General features: G+C 40.9%; 1 protein-coding gene across 1 annotated transcript; it reads right to left on the bottom strand.

Annotated features, from left to right (window-relative positions):
- Positions 1-7,541: 7,541 nt before the first annotated feature.
- PLIN2 (perilipin 2) lies at positions 7,542-16,791 on the bottom strand. The gene is made up of 8 exons (XM_008579837.1): positions 16,736-16,791; positions 16,456-16,651; positions 14,165-14,247; positions 11,679-11,964; positions 10,663-10,844; positions 9,621-9,755; positions 8,021-8,594; positions 7,542-7,869 (listed from the first exon to the last, which is right to left on the bottom strand). Exons 1-7 carry the CDS (start codon positions 16,763-16,765, stop codon positions 8,193-8,195), a joined length of 1,314 nt encoding a protein of 437 aa, XP_008578059.1. The 5' UTR covers positions 16,766-16,791; the 3' UTR covers positions 7,542-7,869; positions 8,021-8,192.
- Between the last annotated feature and the right edge of the window lie 322 nt (positions 16,792-17,113).

The raw sequence follows: 17,113 nt of genomic DNA, 5'->3' as shown, positions 1-17,113 counted from the left end.
ATCTTTCACATGAAGTAGCCTGCTGTAATTAGCCTGGGAACTTACTCAACAGTGTAATTATTCAACATCTTTTCCTTACTAAGTGGCTATCAGGAAATATTATAGGATATTCTATGTCTAATTATAGGATATCTGTTGGAAATATGGACACCTATAGCATGAAGGTATTGTACTTTGAGATAAAAGCAATAAATACTTTGGCTTATGGAGCAGGGACATCTCACAAGACCATCACACATGCAGGCCCCAGTGCTGGGTCACTCCTGAAGCTGGAGCAGGACTGAGGCCTAGCTGGCCAGGTCCCAAGTCCATAAGAACACAGGGAAGGTCAAGCTGGCAAGAGGCCTCCTTTTCATCCCTTCAAACCTGCTCTCCCAGGCATAGTATAGATCCAATTTCTTAAAGATTTGTCCTGCTCCTCCTTCCCTTCTTCTCATGAGTTAAGTGACACTCTATAAAAGAGGTATCTCAGGTAAACCAAATTTTAAATTTCCCCTTTTCACTTCTTTAGCTCTTTAATTCCTGTTATCAAAGTGGACATAATTCATAGTACTATTCACAACAGCCAAGAGATGGAATCAACCTAAATGTCTACCAACGGATGAATGGATAAAAAACTGTGGTATATATACACAGTATAAGAAAAAAATAATATCCCATCATTTGCAGCAACATGGGTGTAACTGGAAACCATCACACTAAGTGAAGTAAGTCAGGCACAAAAGGACAATGTGGAATCTAAAAAAAACCGTGTTCTCATAGAAGTGGAAAGTAGAATAATGGTTACCAGAGGCTGGGGGGTGAAATGGTTGGGGAGAGAAGGAAAAGTGGTGGACTAGTGGGTACAAAACTATGCTATGTACCCTAAATGAATCATTGTGCAGTATATGCATGTATTGAAACACACTGTACCCCACAAATATGTAACAGTAAGCATTAAAATATTTCGAATTAAAAACTATTTTTAAAAATTATATGTATTTTCCTAATAATGACCTGGTATTATGTACTAACACCTGAACTGCCATGTCGCTGTCCTACCGATGGTGTCCCCCTGCCTATAGTGCAAATTAGAAAAAGACACTCTATTTTTGACACTTCACTTCCATCTGTTGAGGCATCATTAATTTTACTTTAAAGATGAGAAAACTAAGGAGATTAACGGCCAGTACACCATGTTCTTTTGATTTTTTTTGCCCAGGACAAATGAGAAAGTCTGTATTATTAAGTGCAATGGAAAAAACATCCTTGAACACTCAGGCACACCATGCCAGGCTTCATGCATCCAAATGTTTATGGGCCTGCCATGGTTAGATACTGTGTTAGGCTTAGTCATTCTCTTTCCTCAAAAGAATTGTCTTCTTTGGGGGGAAAAAAAAAGCCTGTTAAACTTAAAATTTTCAGCCAGGTTACGCAACAACGAAGCTGCAAGATGTGAGGACACCACAAATTCTGAGACACGTTGACAACTGAATAAAACGTATGTAGGCACAGTCAAATTTGAGACACAAAGACAGTTAGACAAAACCATGTCCAATGTGCACAGCTCATGGCAAAAGCAAGGGGGCTGGTCGTGGTCTACTAGAAGCTAAGAATGGTCTGCATTATATTCTGTCCTTGCTCACCAAGAATAGCTTTGAAACCTGTCTCCTTTTCATAAGCAATTGTTACTACTGTAATTTTTTTTTTTAAAGATGACTGGTAAAGGGATCTTAACCCTTGACTTGTGTGTTGTCAGCACCACACTCTCCCAAGTGAGCTAACTGGCCATCCTTATATAGCGATCCGAACCAGTGGCCTTGGTGTTATCAGCACCATACTCTCCCAAGTGAGCCACGGGCTGGCCCCTAGTACTGTAACTTTTACAACAGGGAAACACAAAGCTGTATCTTCAGGATTAGAAAACATGCATATAGTTATAGCACATGAATGCTCCAGTCGATTGAGATGAACCACAAAATACCAGCCCTGCAGTTCTGAGGCAAAGAGGGGCTGGGTAACGTCTGCATTTGGACTAAGAAAAACAATTTTTTTAAGAAGCAGAGGCATTTTTTAAGAAAATGCCAGTCACCAGGGACAGGCAGGCAAGTGAATGGACAGGCTCTATTCTGGAAGCCCATAAATCACAAAAGTCCACCCTTCCTAGAAATCAGAAGCTCCTTATCTGCAGAACAAATTAAAGAGCAGCTTCAAGTATCTCAGTGAGTCCTTGCTCTCCAACTCACCTGTTTTGATTCCTAGGAGTTACACTGAGGAGAAAAAATTTACACCTTGATAAAAGTAAAACTCTGATAGAGTCAATTCACACCAAAGGAGAATGTAAAGTTATGTGCTGCCTCCTTGTTTTTGTGGGAAGGGGTGAGCCAGTGTAGAAAGAGGAGACAAATTTGATTTAGACTTCAGTGCTGCTGAAGGGCAGCCCTGCTTACCTTTTAGCAGAGATGAGCAGAAGCACGTAGCTCTATTTCACAAGTTCTAAGATTCACTTTTTTGAAATAGTTTGACACACTGCAGCTTTGTGATAAGGAGATTCATGACAGTTCCTACATAAGTGATCACCACTGAAGGGGCTAGAAGTCTGGATACCCTAGGCAGGTGGTAAGGAGAACCCCTTCTGCAGAGAGCCTAATGTCTTTTTACTTCTTATTATTCTCACATGGTCTTCTATAGGTACCTCACCAACAACTGAGGTTAATGACTTTCTCCTAAAGTGACAACTCAGTGAATTAAGTCCAGCTGAGACTGGACACTGAACAATCTCACTTTAGGGCTCACACTTTAACTGGCCCCTTGCAAGAAAGTGAAACTGATGCAAATAGTCACTCACTTGCTTCTTTTTGGTTTTGTTTTTGGGTTTTTTTGTTTGTTTTGGGGGTTTTTTTTGGCAGTTGGTCAGCACAGGGATCCAAACTCTTGACCTTGGTATTACAAGGCCACGCTCTAATCAAGTGAGCTAACTCGCCAGCCTTTCCTTTCAGTTTTGATTTCTTTTCAGCAAGGCAGTCAGCCATAACTAGGTCTTTCTACTGGCTTAAAACCCCACTCTCAGGGGTCCAGTAAATTGGTAAATGAAGGGACAACTATCACCTAGTCAAATTCTAATACGCATATTAGCTTGCAATTTGTTTAAAACCTATTACCAAGCATTTCATTTCTAACACTAGTCTTCCAATGTTATCACTCTGCCAAATTCCCTAACAGGCCAACTGGAATTCACGTATGTATACTGATAACTGTCACGCAGGTCAAGCAGCTCTATGAAAGCAACACAAAAAGCACATGGAACAAACAGCATAAAACTAATCTATTCTGCAGTGAATTTTATTGAATTCAAAGGTAGCATTCCTTCATAAGACATAAAAAACTAAACTCAAGTTGTACAAGCATGCATCGTGAGACAAACCAAGGATGAGGCCTGTTCAGCCCATACTAAAGCAGACACCAGTTTATACCACAGCCCACATGAAAGTATTTTTATTCATTACAAATAGACAGTAACAGTGGCAACACAAGGTCCCAGAATGAGACCATAAGTGCACGTGAACTTTTTGTGAGTTCTGACTAGGATCTGGACAAGCCAAGCCTATCATGCTTTTCTCACAGTCGGGGCAACAGAACTCATCTGCTAATGCCAGAAACTTTAAAACTCTTAATCCAGCTGAAAATGACAACAATTGAGGACCTTTTTCCTTGCTAGCTGCTCCCCCAATTTAGAGTGGTCTAGCAGGTTAACTTCAACATAACAAAAGACATCATCGGGCTGGCTGCATCATGTACTGTTTATAGGCACAGGTTTAGCGAGTTTTATGCTCAGATTGCTGGGCCTCCTGGCTGGTCTTGCCTATCTCTGCACCTTGGTCCTGAGCATTCTGAGACTCAGTCAGCTGAGGATAAAAGGGACCTACCAGCCAGTTGAGGGGTGTGTTGTTAACAAGATAATCCATCACATCATCTAAAGATTCCTTCATTTTCTGCAGCTTCCCCGTGCTAGAAGTGAGGAGGCCATCAGACACTTCCTTAAAAGAGGCAGCATTGTTGAACACTGAGTAGATGTCACCTGCCATCACCCCCAAGTGGTTGACCTGATCTTGGATGTTCTGTGGTAACCCTTGGATGCTGGACAGAAGAGTGTGGCACGTGGTCTGGAGCTGCTGAGTCAGGCTGCGGGCAATAGCAAGAGTACGTGACTCGATGTGCTAAAAATAAAACAAGTAAGAATTAGCAGGAGATCCAATGGTACTATGTATGAATTAGTTCAATCACCATAAGCTGNGTATCTCAGGTAAACCAAATTTTAAATTTCCCCTTTTCACTTCTTTAGCTCTTTAATTCCTGTTATCAAAGTGGACATAATTCATAGTACTATTCACAACAGCCAAGAGATGGAATCAACCTAAATGTCTACCAACGGATGAATGGATAAAAAACTGTGGTATATATACACAGTATAAGAAAAAAATAATATCCCATCATTTGCAGCAACATGGGTGTAACTGGAAACCATCACACTAAGTGAAGTAAGTCAGGCACAAAAGGACAATGTGGAATCTAAAAAAAACCGTGTTCTCATAGAAGTGGAAAGTAGAATAATGGTTACCAGAGGCTGGGGGGTGAAATGGTTGGGGAGAGAAGGAAAAGTGGTGGACTAGTGGGTACAAAACTATGCTATGTACCCTAAATGAATCATTGTGCAGTATATGCATGTATTGAAACACACTGTACCCCACAAATATGTAACAGTAAGTATTAAAATATTTCGAATTAAAAACTATTTTTAAAAATTATATGTATTTTCCTAATAATGACCTGGTATTATGTACTAACACCTGAACTGCCATGTCGCTGTCCTACCGATGGTGTCCCCCTGCCTATAGTGCAAATTAGAAAAAGACACTCTATTTTTGACACTTCACTTCCATCTGTTGAGGCATCATTAATTTTACTTTAAAGATGAGAAAACTAAGGAGATTAACGGCCAGTACACCATGTTCTTTTGATTTTTTTTGCCCAGGACAAATGAGAAAGTCTGTATTATTAAGTGCAATGGAAAAAACATCCTTGAACACTCAGGCACACCATGCCAGGCTTCATGCATCCAAATGTTTATGGGCCTGCCATGGTTAGATACTGTGTTAGGCTTAGTCATTCTCTTTCCTCAAAAGAATTGTCTTCTTTGGGGGGAAAAAAAAAGCCTGTTAAACTTAAAATTTTCAGCCAGGTTACGCAACAACGAAGCTGCAAGATGTGAGGACACCACAAATTCTGAGACACGTTGACAACTGAATAAAACGTATGTAGGCACAGTCAAATTTGAGACACAAAGACAGTTAGACAAAACCATGTCCAATGTGCACAGCTCATGGCAAAAGCAAGGGGGCTGGTCGTGGTCTACTAGAAGCTAAGAATGGTCTGCATTATATTCTGTCCTTGCTCACCAAGAATAGCTTTGAAACCTGTCTCCTTTTCATAAGCAATTGTTACTACTGTAATTTTTTTTTTTAAAGATGACTGGTAAAAAGAATAGCTTTGAAACCTGTCTCCTTTTCATAAGCAATTGTTACTACTGTAATTTTTTTTTCTTTTTTTTAAAAGATGACTGGTAAGTCTTCTTTGGGGGGAAAAAAAAAGCCTGTTAAACTTAAAATTTTCAGCCAGGTTACGCAACAACGAAGCTGCAAGATGTGAGGACACCACAAATTCTGAGACACGTTGACAACTGAATAAAACGTATGTAGGCACAGTCAAATTTGAGACACAAAGACAGTTAGACAAAACCATGTCCAATGTGCACAGCTCATGGCAAAAGCAAGGGGGCTGGTCGTGGTCTACTAGAAGCTAAGAATGGTCTGCATTATATTCTGTCCTTGCTCACCAAGAATAGCTTTGAAACCTGTCTCCTTTTCATAAGCAATTGTTACTACTGTAATTTTTTTTTTTAAAGATGACTGGTAAAGGGATCTTAACCCTTGACTTGTGTGTTGTCAGCACCACACTCTCCCAAGTGAGCTAACTGGCCATCCTTATATAGCGATCCGAACCAGTGGCCTTGGTGTTATCAGCACCATACTCTCCCAAGTGAGCCACGGGCTGGCCCCTAGTACTGTAACTTTTACAACAGGGAAACACAAAGCTGTATCTTCAGGATTAGAAAACATGCATATAGTTATAGCACATGAATGCTCCAGTCGATTGAGATGAACCACAAAATACCAGCCCTGCAGTTCTGAGGCAAAGAGGGGCTGGGTAACGTCTGCATTTGGACTAAGAAAAACAATTTTTTTAAGAAGCAGAGGCATTTTTTAAGAAAATGCCAGTCACCAGGGACAGGCAGGCAAGTGAATGGACAGGCTCTATTCTGGAAGCCCATAAATCACAAAAGTCCACCCTTCCTAGAAATCAGAAGCTCCTTATCTGCAGAACAAATTAAAGAGCAGCTTCAAGTATCTCAGTGAGTCCTTGCTCTCCAACTCACCTGTTTTGATTCCTAGGAGTTACACTGAGGAGAAAAAATTTACACCTTGATAAAAGTAAAACTCTGATAGAGTCAATTCACACCAAAGGAGAATGTAAAGTTATGTGCTGCCTCCTTGTTTTTGTGGGAAGGGGTGAGCCAGTGTAGAAAGAGGAGACAAATTTGATTTAGACTTCAGTGCTGCTGAAGGGCAGCCCTGCTTACCTTTTAGCAGAGATGAGCAGAAGCACGTAGCTCTATTTCACAAGTTCTAAGATTCACTTTTTTGAAATAGTTTGACACACTGCAGCTTTGTGATAAGGAGATTCATGACAGTTCCTACATAAGTGATCACCACTGAAGGGGCTAGAAGTCTGGATACCCTAGGCAGGTGGTAAGGAGAACCCCTTCTGCAGAGAGCCTAATGTCTTTTTACTTCTTATTATTCTCACATGGTCTTCTATAGGTACCTCACCAACAACTGAGGTTAATGACTTTCTCCTAAAGTGACAACTCAGTGAATTAAGTCCAGCTGAGACTGGACACTGAACAATCTCACTTTAGGGCTCACACTTTAACTGGCCCCTTGCAAGAAAGTGAAACTGATGCAAATAGTCACTCACTTGCTTCTTTTTGGTTTTGTTTTTGGGTTTTTTTGTTTGTTTTGGGGGGTTTTTTTGGCAGTTGGTCAGCACAGGGATCCAAACTCTTGACCTTGGTATTACAAGGCCACGCTCTAATCAAGTGAGCTAACTCGCCAGCCTTTCCTTTCAGTTTTGATTTCTTTTCAGCAAGGCAGTCAGCCATAACTAGGTCTTTCTACTGGCTTAAAACCCCACTCTCAGGGGTCCAGTAAATTGGTAAATGAAGGGACAACTATCACCTAGTCAAATTCTAATACGCATATTAGCTTGCAATTTGTTTAAAACCTATTACCAAGCATTTCATTTCTAACACTAGTCTTCCAATGTTATCACTCTGCCAAATTCCCTAACAGGCCAATTGGAATTCACGTATGTATACTGATAACTGTCACGCAGGTCAAGCAGCTCTATGAAAGCAACACAAAAAGCACATGGAACAAACAGCATAAAACTAATCTATTCTGCAGTGAATTTTATTGAATTCAAAGGTAGCATTCCTTCATAAGACATAAAAAACTAAACTCAAGTTGTACAAGCATGCATCGTGAGACAAACCAAGGATGAGGCCTGTTCAGCCCATACTAAAGCAGACACCAGTTTATACCACAGCCCACATGAAAGTATTTTTATTCATTACAAATAGACAGTAACAGTGGCAACACAAGGTCCCAGAATGAGACCATAAGTGCACGTGAACTTTTTGTGAGTTCTGACTAGGATCTGGACAAGCCAAGCCTATCATGCTTTTCTCACAGTCGGGGCAACAGAACTCATCTGCTAATGCCAGAAACTTTAAAACTCTTAATCCAGCTGAAAATGACAACAATTGAGGACCTTTTTCCTTGCTAGCTGCTCCCCCAATTTAGAGTGGTCTAGCAGGTTAACTTCAACATAACAAAAGACATCATCTGGCAACAGAACTCATCTGCTAATGCCAGAAACTTTAAAACTCTTAATCCAGCTGAAAATGACTACAATTGAGGACCTTTTTCCTTGCTAGCTGCTCCCCCAATTTAGAGTGGTCTAGCAGGTTAACTTCAACATAACAAAAGACATCATCGGGCTGGCTGCATCATGTACTGTTTATAGGCACAGGTTTAGCGAGTTTTATGCTCAGATTGCTGGGCCTCCTGGCTGGTCTTGCCTATCTCTGCACCTTGGTCCTGAGCATTCTGAGACTCAGTCAGCTGAGGATAAAAGGGACCTACCAGCCAGTTGAGGGGTGTGTTGTTAACAAGATAATCCATCACATCATCTAAAGATTCCTTCATTTTCTGCAGCTTCCCCGTGCTAGAAGTGAGGAGGCCATCAGACACTTCCTTAAAAGAGGCAGCATTGTTGAACACTGAGTAGATGTCACCTGCCATCACCCCCAAGTGGTTGACCTGATCTTGGATGTTCTGTGGTAACCCTTGGATGCTGGACAGAAGAGTGTGGCACGTGGTCTGGAGCTGCTGAGTCAGGCTGCGGGCAATAGCAAGAGTACGTGACTCGATGTGCTAAAAATAAAACAAGTAAGAATTAGCAGTAGATCCAATGGTACTATGTATGAATTAGTTCAATCACCATAAGCTGGTTATATGTCCATCACATACGTGGATTCTTTGACTTTTTAAAAATCCTCATAGCAATGCCAAGTGCAGCACATTTTTTGTATGTCACAGATATGAACATTAACTTAGAGTTTAAGTAACTTGCCCCAGTTAACAGCTAGAAAATAGCTGAGTGAAGATTTAAGCTAGGCCTGAGTCTCCACAGTTCAGCACCTTAAGCTGAAGAAACATAACAGGCAGGGGAGAGCAGACAGAATGAAAATATACTCCATAGGGCTGGTCAGTTAGCTCAGTTGGTTAGCGCCTGGTGTTATAACATCAAGGTTAAGGGTTCAGATCCCCATACCGGCCAGCAACCACAAAAAAAAAGAAAATATACTGCATGTTAGTAATGTAATTTAGATACATCCTTCTCAAATAAGATGGCATGATATAAATAGTTAATATTGATTTTAAAGGTAAACACAAATTAGCTTTGGGTTTCTAGGACTACAACATGCTATTTCTTGTGTCTGGAACATTAGTGCCCTCATTGCCCTTTCACCTAGTTTATTTCCCTATTAGTTCTCAGCTTTGCACTCATGTCTTCCAGGAAGCCACCTGACTCACCCCCACTCCAAGGCTGCATTAGGTAGCCTTTCTATATATTCTCATAGCACCTGTATTTCTGCTGTCAAAAAAATGCTGTGACAGTATAGCTGCCTGTATCCTCTATTAGTCTGTACCCAATATGAAGGCAAGGATCATGGTTCTCATTTAGTTGTACCACATTAGGGCAACACACATGTCAGTAGGTTGTTAGATAAAGTTACTCCCTCCCCAGTTTTTCTTCTTTTCCTCATAACAAGTAACTTGTATTCAATATTGTTCAAGCTTTCGATAGAGAAGAGTACTAAGAGGAATTACAGGAAAATTGAAATAAAAAGTCTGATAAGAAACTATAGTAAACTAAAGATGACTCAATCATCTCACCTCAGCACAATGGGATTCGTCAGTATCATCATGGCCAATGCTTCTCTTCCACTCCACCCACGAGAGATAGAGCTTTTCCTGAGCATCCTGAATTTTCTGGTTGGCACTATGCACATTCTTTCTGGCAAATTCAATCTAAAACACATTGAAATAAGATAAAGGAACAAACTAGTCAGACATTCGTGTTAGCCTGTCTGCATATCTATGATGTAAATCAGGCAACATAAAAACCAAGAATTTCCATGAGTTTAATAAGAGCTATCTCTGCTATCAGTGTTATTTATTATCAGTGTGCAAGTCATCCAAGTAGTAGCAGCTCTTTACTGCCTCTACTTAACTATTAAACCACTGACTCCAAATTTACCTCCAGGTTAGCACAGGTAAGACAACTAAAATTTAATTTTTATATGTGTGAAGGATACGTTAGAATTACAAAAGAGAAAGGAATTCGATTTTCCTCTTCCCTATTACCAGCCATCTATTTCCCCTTCCATGAAGAAAGTGTTTTCTTATGACAGTACAGTACATACTGTTCTGTACCTTGGCAATCTTTAATGGCTACACAATAGTCTATTGTGATGTATCAATTTAACTAGTCCCTTATTAGTTGATGTGCATTGTTACAGTCTCTTGCAACTCCAAACAAGTACACATATCTATAAGATAAATTCCTACAAGTAAAACTGCTCAAGGTTTAGGTCTGTTTGTAACTTTCTTAGAACAGTCCCTTGAATCAGTCCCTCAAATCCTCCAGAAGTACACAAGTACGGCTCTTTCTCTACACCACTGTCAACAGCGTCAAACTTTGCCATTGTGATAGGACTAGAGGAGTCTGTATTTGATCCCTCAGAGTGGATTTAGCATTACTTCATGTATTTCAGCGATTTATACTTCCTTTTCTGTGAGTTGTCTATATACTCTTTGTCCATTTTTCTATTGGGTTGTTTACCAGGTAAGATAATGGATTTCATGGTTACATTTACTCTCATCCCTTCAGATAAATGAACTCACTTCAGATATCTTAAAATGAAGTTTTACTTACCAGGTGAACAGTAGAGTGAAGCTGAGAAATGGTCTCTTGGCTTTTTTGCTTAGCTTCTTTAACCCTGCTGAGAGCCTGCTGGTAGGCACGTGAGCGGAGCTTGGTAGACAGGGATCCCAGTCTAACATAGTAACTTGGCTTCTGAACCATATCAAATCCTTCGACTTTTTTTGCTTCTTTTTCTGAAATTAGAAAGGACAAAAAAAACTTAAGCGATCATAGTTATAAGTGACAAGACCTGGACTCTAACCTGGGTCTTGACTTTGTTGATTCTACCTACCCACTTAGCAAGTACGCACTCATTTTCCCAAGACTGCTCATGTCTGCTGCTGGGCTTGACCACACTGAACATATTACTGTATCTGTTACATATTACATGTATCTACACGTTTCTTCCCACTAGACTGAATTTCTTGAGGAACATGGTACTTGGCACAAAGTAGGCACTAATGTGCCTACTTTAACAATGATTCTTTTTTTTTTTTTTTTAAAGATGACCGGTAAGGGGATCTCAACCCTTGGCTTGGTGTTGTCAGCACCACGCTCAGCTAGTGAGCAAACCGGCCATCCCTATATAGGATCCAAACTCGTGGCCTTGGTGTTATGAGCACCGCACTCTACCGAGTGAGCCACGGGCCGGCCTAACAATGATTCTTTTTAATGATGATTCTGTAAAGCAATCCAATGAAGACGATTCATTTATAGAAAATTTTTTTCCGAGTTAATTTCTCCTAAATTTTTAAAATTTACTATGTATAATTCAATGTGAAACTTGATTGCTTTAAGAAGGAAAATCTCTAGAGACAAAAAGATAAGTGGTTGCCTGGGAGAGGAAATGGTGATTGACTGCAAACAGGCATGAGGGATCTTTTGGGGTGACAGAAATGTTCTAAAACTGGATTGTAGTGATGGTTGTGCAACTCTGTAAATTTAGACTGAAAACAAGTATATCTCAATGAAGGTGTTTTAAACAGATTAACATATGAAACATTATTCCAAGACAAAATTCCTATTACCTAGTTCTTCCTCAGTGAAAGGGAGGTACTGGTCGACCAGCAGCTCTGATCTGGTGAGTGCATTTTCCACTCCACTGCTCACAAGCTGCATCATCCGACTCCCCAAGACTGTGTTAATACTGCCACTGACCACAGACTTGGTCTTCTCCATACTGCCAGTCACTGCTCCTTTGGTCTTATCCATCACCCCTGTGATCGTGCTGGCAACAGAATCTTTGGCCCCGGTCACAGTAGTTGCCACAGCATCTTTGGCACCAGTCACAGCACCTTTGGCACTTGCAACAACCTACAAGTGGAAAAGCAGATCACTTGGCTGGTGAGAAACACAGGCACAAATACATATTTAAGGTCTTAACTAAGGCAGCATAGTTGAAGAGTTAAAGAAGTAATCTGGCCCTTTCACTCTCTCTTAGTCACTAAGATTTGATGAGCCTGAATTTCCTAATCAGGTATATTTGCCTTATCTGCTATACCACAAGGATTGTTGAAGGAGAAAATGAGATGAACGGATATGAAATTTGTCAAGGTGATAAGCTGTCTTCTTCTTCTTTTTTTTTTTTTTAAAAAAGATGCCCATTAAGGGGATCTTAACCCTTGACTTGGTGTTGTCAGCACCACGCTCAGCCAGTGAGCGAACCGGCCATCTGTATATGGGATCCGAACCCGGGGCCCTGGCGTCATCAGCACCGCACTCTCCCGAGTGAGCCACGGGCCGGCCCCTTAGAGTTTATTTTAAAAACTAAACATTAGTTAATATTACAAATGTCACATGTGCTTGTAGGCATATAGTTAAAGAGAAAAAAAAAAAGGCTCAGAATAAACGTGGTAAGGGGTAGCCGGTTAGCTCAGTTGGTTAGAGCACAACCTTGTAATATCAAGGACCAGCCAGCAGCCCCCCAAAAAAGGTGGCAACTTGTTACTCGTTGGTGATATTATGCAGCTATTATATAGCTCATTCTGATGTCACATAAATCCAGTGAAAAAACTAAAGATCAAGCTAAACCTGGCCCTGTACTTATCAGCATGTAGTTTATCTAGATTAGGAGAACATACATATGGAGGAAAGAGTGAGAAAGGAGGAGGCATATGGCAACAGGAACGTTGGCAAGAAAACCTTCTTTAAATTACTTGTTAATACCTCAGGGAAGGTCTTCTCCAAACTATCATTTACTAGAGCTTTCAGCTTTCAATAACCCAAACTAACTTTTTTGTTAATTTTAAATAAGGTAATTTGACTCTTAGTATTATACACAAGTTACCAAAATTTAAAGAAAATACCCAAAATGGAAAATAACTCTCACCATTAGAATACTCTCAAGTTGGGCCGGCCCGTGGCTCACTCGGGAGAGTGCGGTGCTGATAACACCAAGGCCCCGGGTTCGGATCCCATATAGGGATGGCCAGTTCGCTCACTGGCTGAGCGTGGTGCTGACAACACCAAGTCAAGGGCTAAGATCCCCTTACCGGTCATCTTTTTAAAAAAAAAAAAAAAAAAAGAATACTCTCAAGTTGGGCCGGCCCGTGGCTCACTCGGGAGAGTGCGGGGCTGATAACACCAAGGCCCCGGGTTCGGATCCCATATAGGGATGGCCAGTTCGCTCACTGGCTGAGCGTGGTGCTGACAACACCAAGTCAAGGGCTAAGATCCCCTTACCGGTCATCTTTTTAAAAAAAAAAAAAAAAAAAAGAATACTCTCAAGTTGGGCCAGCCTGTGCTCAGTTGGGAGAGTGTGGTGCTGATAACACTAAGGCCACGGGTTTGGATCCCCATATAGCGATGGCCAGTTAGCTCACTTCAGAGAGCTTGGTGCTGACAACACCAAGTCAAGGGTTAAGATCCTCTTACCAGTCATCTTAAAAATAAATAAATAAAGAAGTGTCTCAAGTAACGTTAAGTGAAAAATTTAAAGAGATGCACACAAGCATTCTAAAGGCTGTACACTAATCTATTTGGATTATAAAAGACAGAGCCAGATTTTTCTCTAACTGCTATCATTTTGTACCATGCTGTATTCTTAATTTGAAAGAAAATTTCAGAACTAAAGGATTGTCTGAACCAAAGGATCACCAGGACCGATGAGCCTATCACTTTTGTCAACATTGACTAGCTGTCCCATATGGAGGGTAGCCCGTCAGCACGGCACCAAGCCAAGTAAGAAAAGATTCTATATATCACCTCTGCATTTATCCAGTACCACATGGGAATCATGGAATCACGGAATGTTATTTGAGAGAGCAACTTAATCTTCAGCGGAAAGCCACAAATTGATAGAGATCAGACTGAAAGTATTCCACTCCAAAGGGGTCTAGTTCTCTGCTTCTTAGACACAATGGAGTGGCCATTACTCTTTCAAAAATACATCCAGATGCAGGTTGAGGGAAGAAATAAGTATCTGCCTGTTTGTGGCATCCCCAGCCTGTGCTAAACAGGTAGAACATGAAAACATGTGAGGTGGCAAGCCTCGGAACTTTTTTCTTAAGCTCACCTGGGTTGTTGGCTGATTCAGAATAGGCAGTCTCTCTTCAATCCTGTCTAGCCCCTTACAGGCAAAGGTATTGGCAATCGCAACTAGAAGAATCACAAATGGAAAAATGTTAACTAACTCTATAGGTATAGAATGAACACACATTACTATACTGTATACCTTTAGCCTTGTTATTAAAAAACAGCAAGAATGTTGAATCTTTTAAGACCAAATGCATTGCCTGGTTTCTCTAACTCAGACAGAGAAGAGGCTTAGCAGGTTACCAGCAACTTTCTTCCACTGACAGAGCAACAAAAGCGTGTGAGGGAGAAGAAGGAAGAGGTAGTGACAGGCCAGGTAAGAAGCTGGCTAAAAAGCTTCTTCCTCATCAAATGGCCCCTACTGTTAATGCCAAGAGTAACCAGGCTTCCCTGGAACCCTCATTCAGGGAATAAGGTATCTGAAAACTCTCTCAAAATTAGCATTTCCACGCTAGTTTAATCCCTACCTGTACTTAACTCTGTATTTTAGGGATTTAACTAGGAAACAGTATGCCAACAGCACACTGGACCTTCTTAACAAGGACCAGATTTTAATCCAGGCTTGGTCATTGTTAGGAGGAAGCCAAGAAATAGTACCAAATTTATTTAGTAGTAGCAAAGTTGGAATAGATGGCCTCTTAAGGTTTCTTATAATCCTAAAAGTTCCTGACAACCATTTGGGAAAATGATTTAGATCTTTATTCAAAAGCAGTTCATGATGTGGAGAAATTAGAACCTTCTTCATACGCTGTTGATGGGGAAGTAAAATGGTGCAGCTGTTTTGGAAAAGAGTCTGGCAATTCCTCAAAAGCTTAAACAGATTTATTATATGGCCCAGCAATTCCACTTTAAGAAAATTTAAAACATGTCTACACAAAAACTTGTACATAAATGTTCACAGAAGCATTATTCATAATCTCCAAAAAGTAGAAGCAACCCAATCGTTGATGAACTGATGAATGAATAAATAAAATGTGATCAATCTACACAATGGAATATTATTCCACAATAAAAGGGGATGAAGTACCAACACGATACTATGACACAGATGAACCTTGAAAACATGCTAAGTGAAAGAAGCCAGTCTCAAAAGGTCACATATTTTGTTTCTGTTTATATGAAATGTCCAGAATAGACAAATCTATAAAGACAAAAAGTGGATTAGTAGTTGCCTAGGGAAGGTTGGAAGGAAATGTAGAGTGACTGCTAATAAGTATGAGGTTTCTATTTTTTTTTTTTGATAAATTATGCACAACATAAACCTCACCATTTTAACATTTTTTTTTTTTTAAAGATGACCGGTAAGGGGATCTTAACCCTTGTCTTGGTGTTGTCATCACCACGCTCAGCCAGTGAGCGAACCGGCCATCCCTATATAGGATCCGAACCCGGGGCCTTGGTGTTATCAGCACCGCACTCTCCTGAGTGAGCCAAGGGCCGGCCCACCGTTTTAACATTTTTAAGTGTACAGTTCAGTAGCATTAAATTCATTCACAGAGCCTGACAGTTAGCTCGGTTGGTTAGAGCATGGTGCTAATAACACCAGGGTCCAGGGTTCAATCCCTATAACCAGCCAGCCACCAATAAAAAAAAAAAAAATCATTCATTCATTCGCGATGTTGTACAACCATCACCACTATCCATTTCCAGGATCTTTTCATCATCCCAAACAGAAACTTATATGAAGTTTCTTTCTTAGGTAATGAAAATGTTCTAAAAGGGATTGGGGGTGGAGTGATTGAGGTGATGATTGTACAACTCTGTGAATATACCAAAAACCATGGAACTATAAACTTTAAGTGGGTGAATAGTATGTTATGTTAATTTTATCTCAATGCTATCAAAAATAAAAAGGGGCTGACCAGTTAGCTCACTTGAGAGAGATGGTGCTAGAAACACCAAGGTCACAGGTTTGGATGACCTTACCAGCCAACCACCAAATAAATAAATAAATAAAAATAAAAAGAAGTTCATATCACTGTGTGGTCTCAAGAAAGTCAATTATTTCAGTTCACCACCTGGATGCTTCCCTTTTGATCTCAGGTGCCAACACAGAAGCATTTCTGAGGGATTTTTTATTATAAAGTATCATAAACATCTGCCATTGCTGTGAAACAGGCCTTCTATGACAATCAGGATCACTGGACAGTTTCTAGGTAAAGGCAGTAATGTGCCTCAGGAAGGGCTGAAGGCACCCTGAGTTGCTGCTGCTGCTCAGGGGCTCACCCCTGACCAGTCCCATGGCATCTGGAGGGAAAAATCACAACTCACTTTGTGGCTCTAGCTTCTGGATGATGGGCAGAGCACTCGTCATGGCCACCAAGGTGATGGTCTTCATGCCCTTCTCTGCCATCTCACACATAGACTTCAAGTAGGGATACTGGTCCTTTGTACTGACATAGGCCGAGGACACGAGGTCATACGTGGAGCTCACCAAGGGTAGGTTGGCCACCCGAGTCACCACACTCTGCAAACAAAGGGCGGGGGTTATTAACTTCTCAAATCACTCGAGAGAGAAAGGAGTCAAGAAACAGCTATTTAAAATTCATACCGGTTGTGGGTCAACTGCAACAGATGCCATTTTTCTTCCTGGAGAAAGAAGAAATCTGCGGAAGAGAGACTTATTTCAAGATATTGGGATAAGACTCCCAGATCCATTCTCCAACCCAAGCAAATGCTCATTTCAAGTAGAGAAAAAATCAAGACGAGCTAAGAGTAGTCTGCACCACTCCCTCCCACCCTGCAAGGTTTCCGGGCTTGTGTGTAAACTTCCGATAAAGCAGGGGGTCGGCACTGGTTAGAGCGCGGTGCTGTCACACCGAGGTCAAAGATCTGGATCCCGGCACCGGCCAACCGCCAAAAACAAACACACACACATGAGAAAAGAGGCTCGAGAAGTTGGTGGTGTATTCGTCTCGTTTCTCTGCCA

The sequence above is a fragment of the Galeopterus variegatus genome, unplaced genomic scaffold (genome assembly GCF_000696425.1).
Source record: "Galeopterus variegatus unplaced genomic scaffold, G_variegatus-3.0.2 Scaffold1965, whole genome shotgun sequence".
Classification (NCBI taxonomy): domain Eukaryota; kingdom Metazoa; phylum Chordata; class Mammalia; order Dermoptera; family Cynocephalidae; genus Galeopterus; species Galeopterus variegatus.
Note: the sequence above shows the minus strand (reverse complement) of the source record. Positions and strands in the feature narration are given on the sequence as shown.

Coding starts and splice junctions, on each gene's coding strand:
- PLIN2 (XM_008579837.1), bottom strand. CDS start 16,765: ATGGCATCTGTTGCAGTTGACCCACAACCG. Junction 16,652..16,735: donor TTGCAGTTGACCCACAACCG/GTATGAATTTTA, acceptor CTTTGTTTGCAG/AGTGTGGTGACTCGGGTGGC. Junction 14,248..16,455: donor CCAGAAGCTAGAGCCACAAA/GTGAGTTGTGAT, acceptor TGATTCTTCTAG/TTGCGATTGCCAATACCTTT.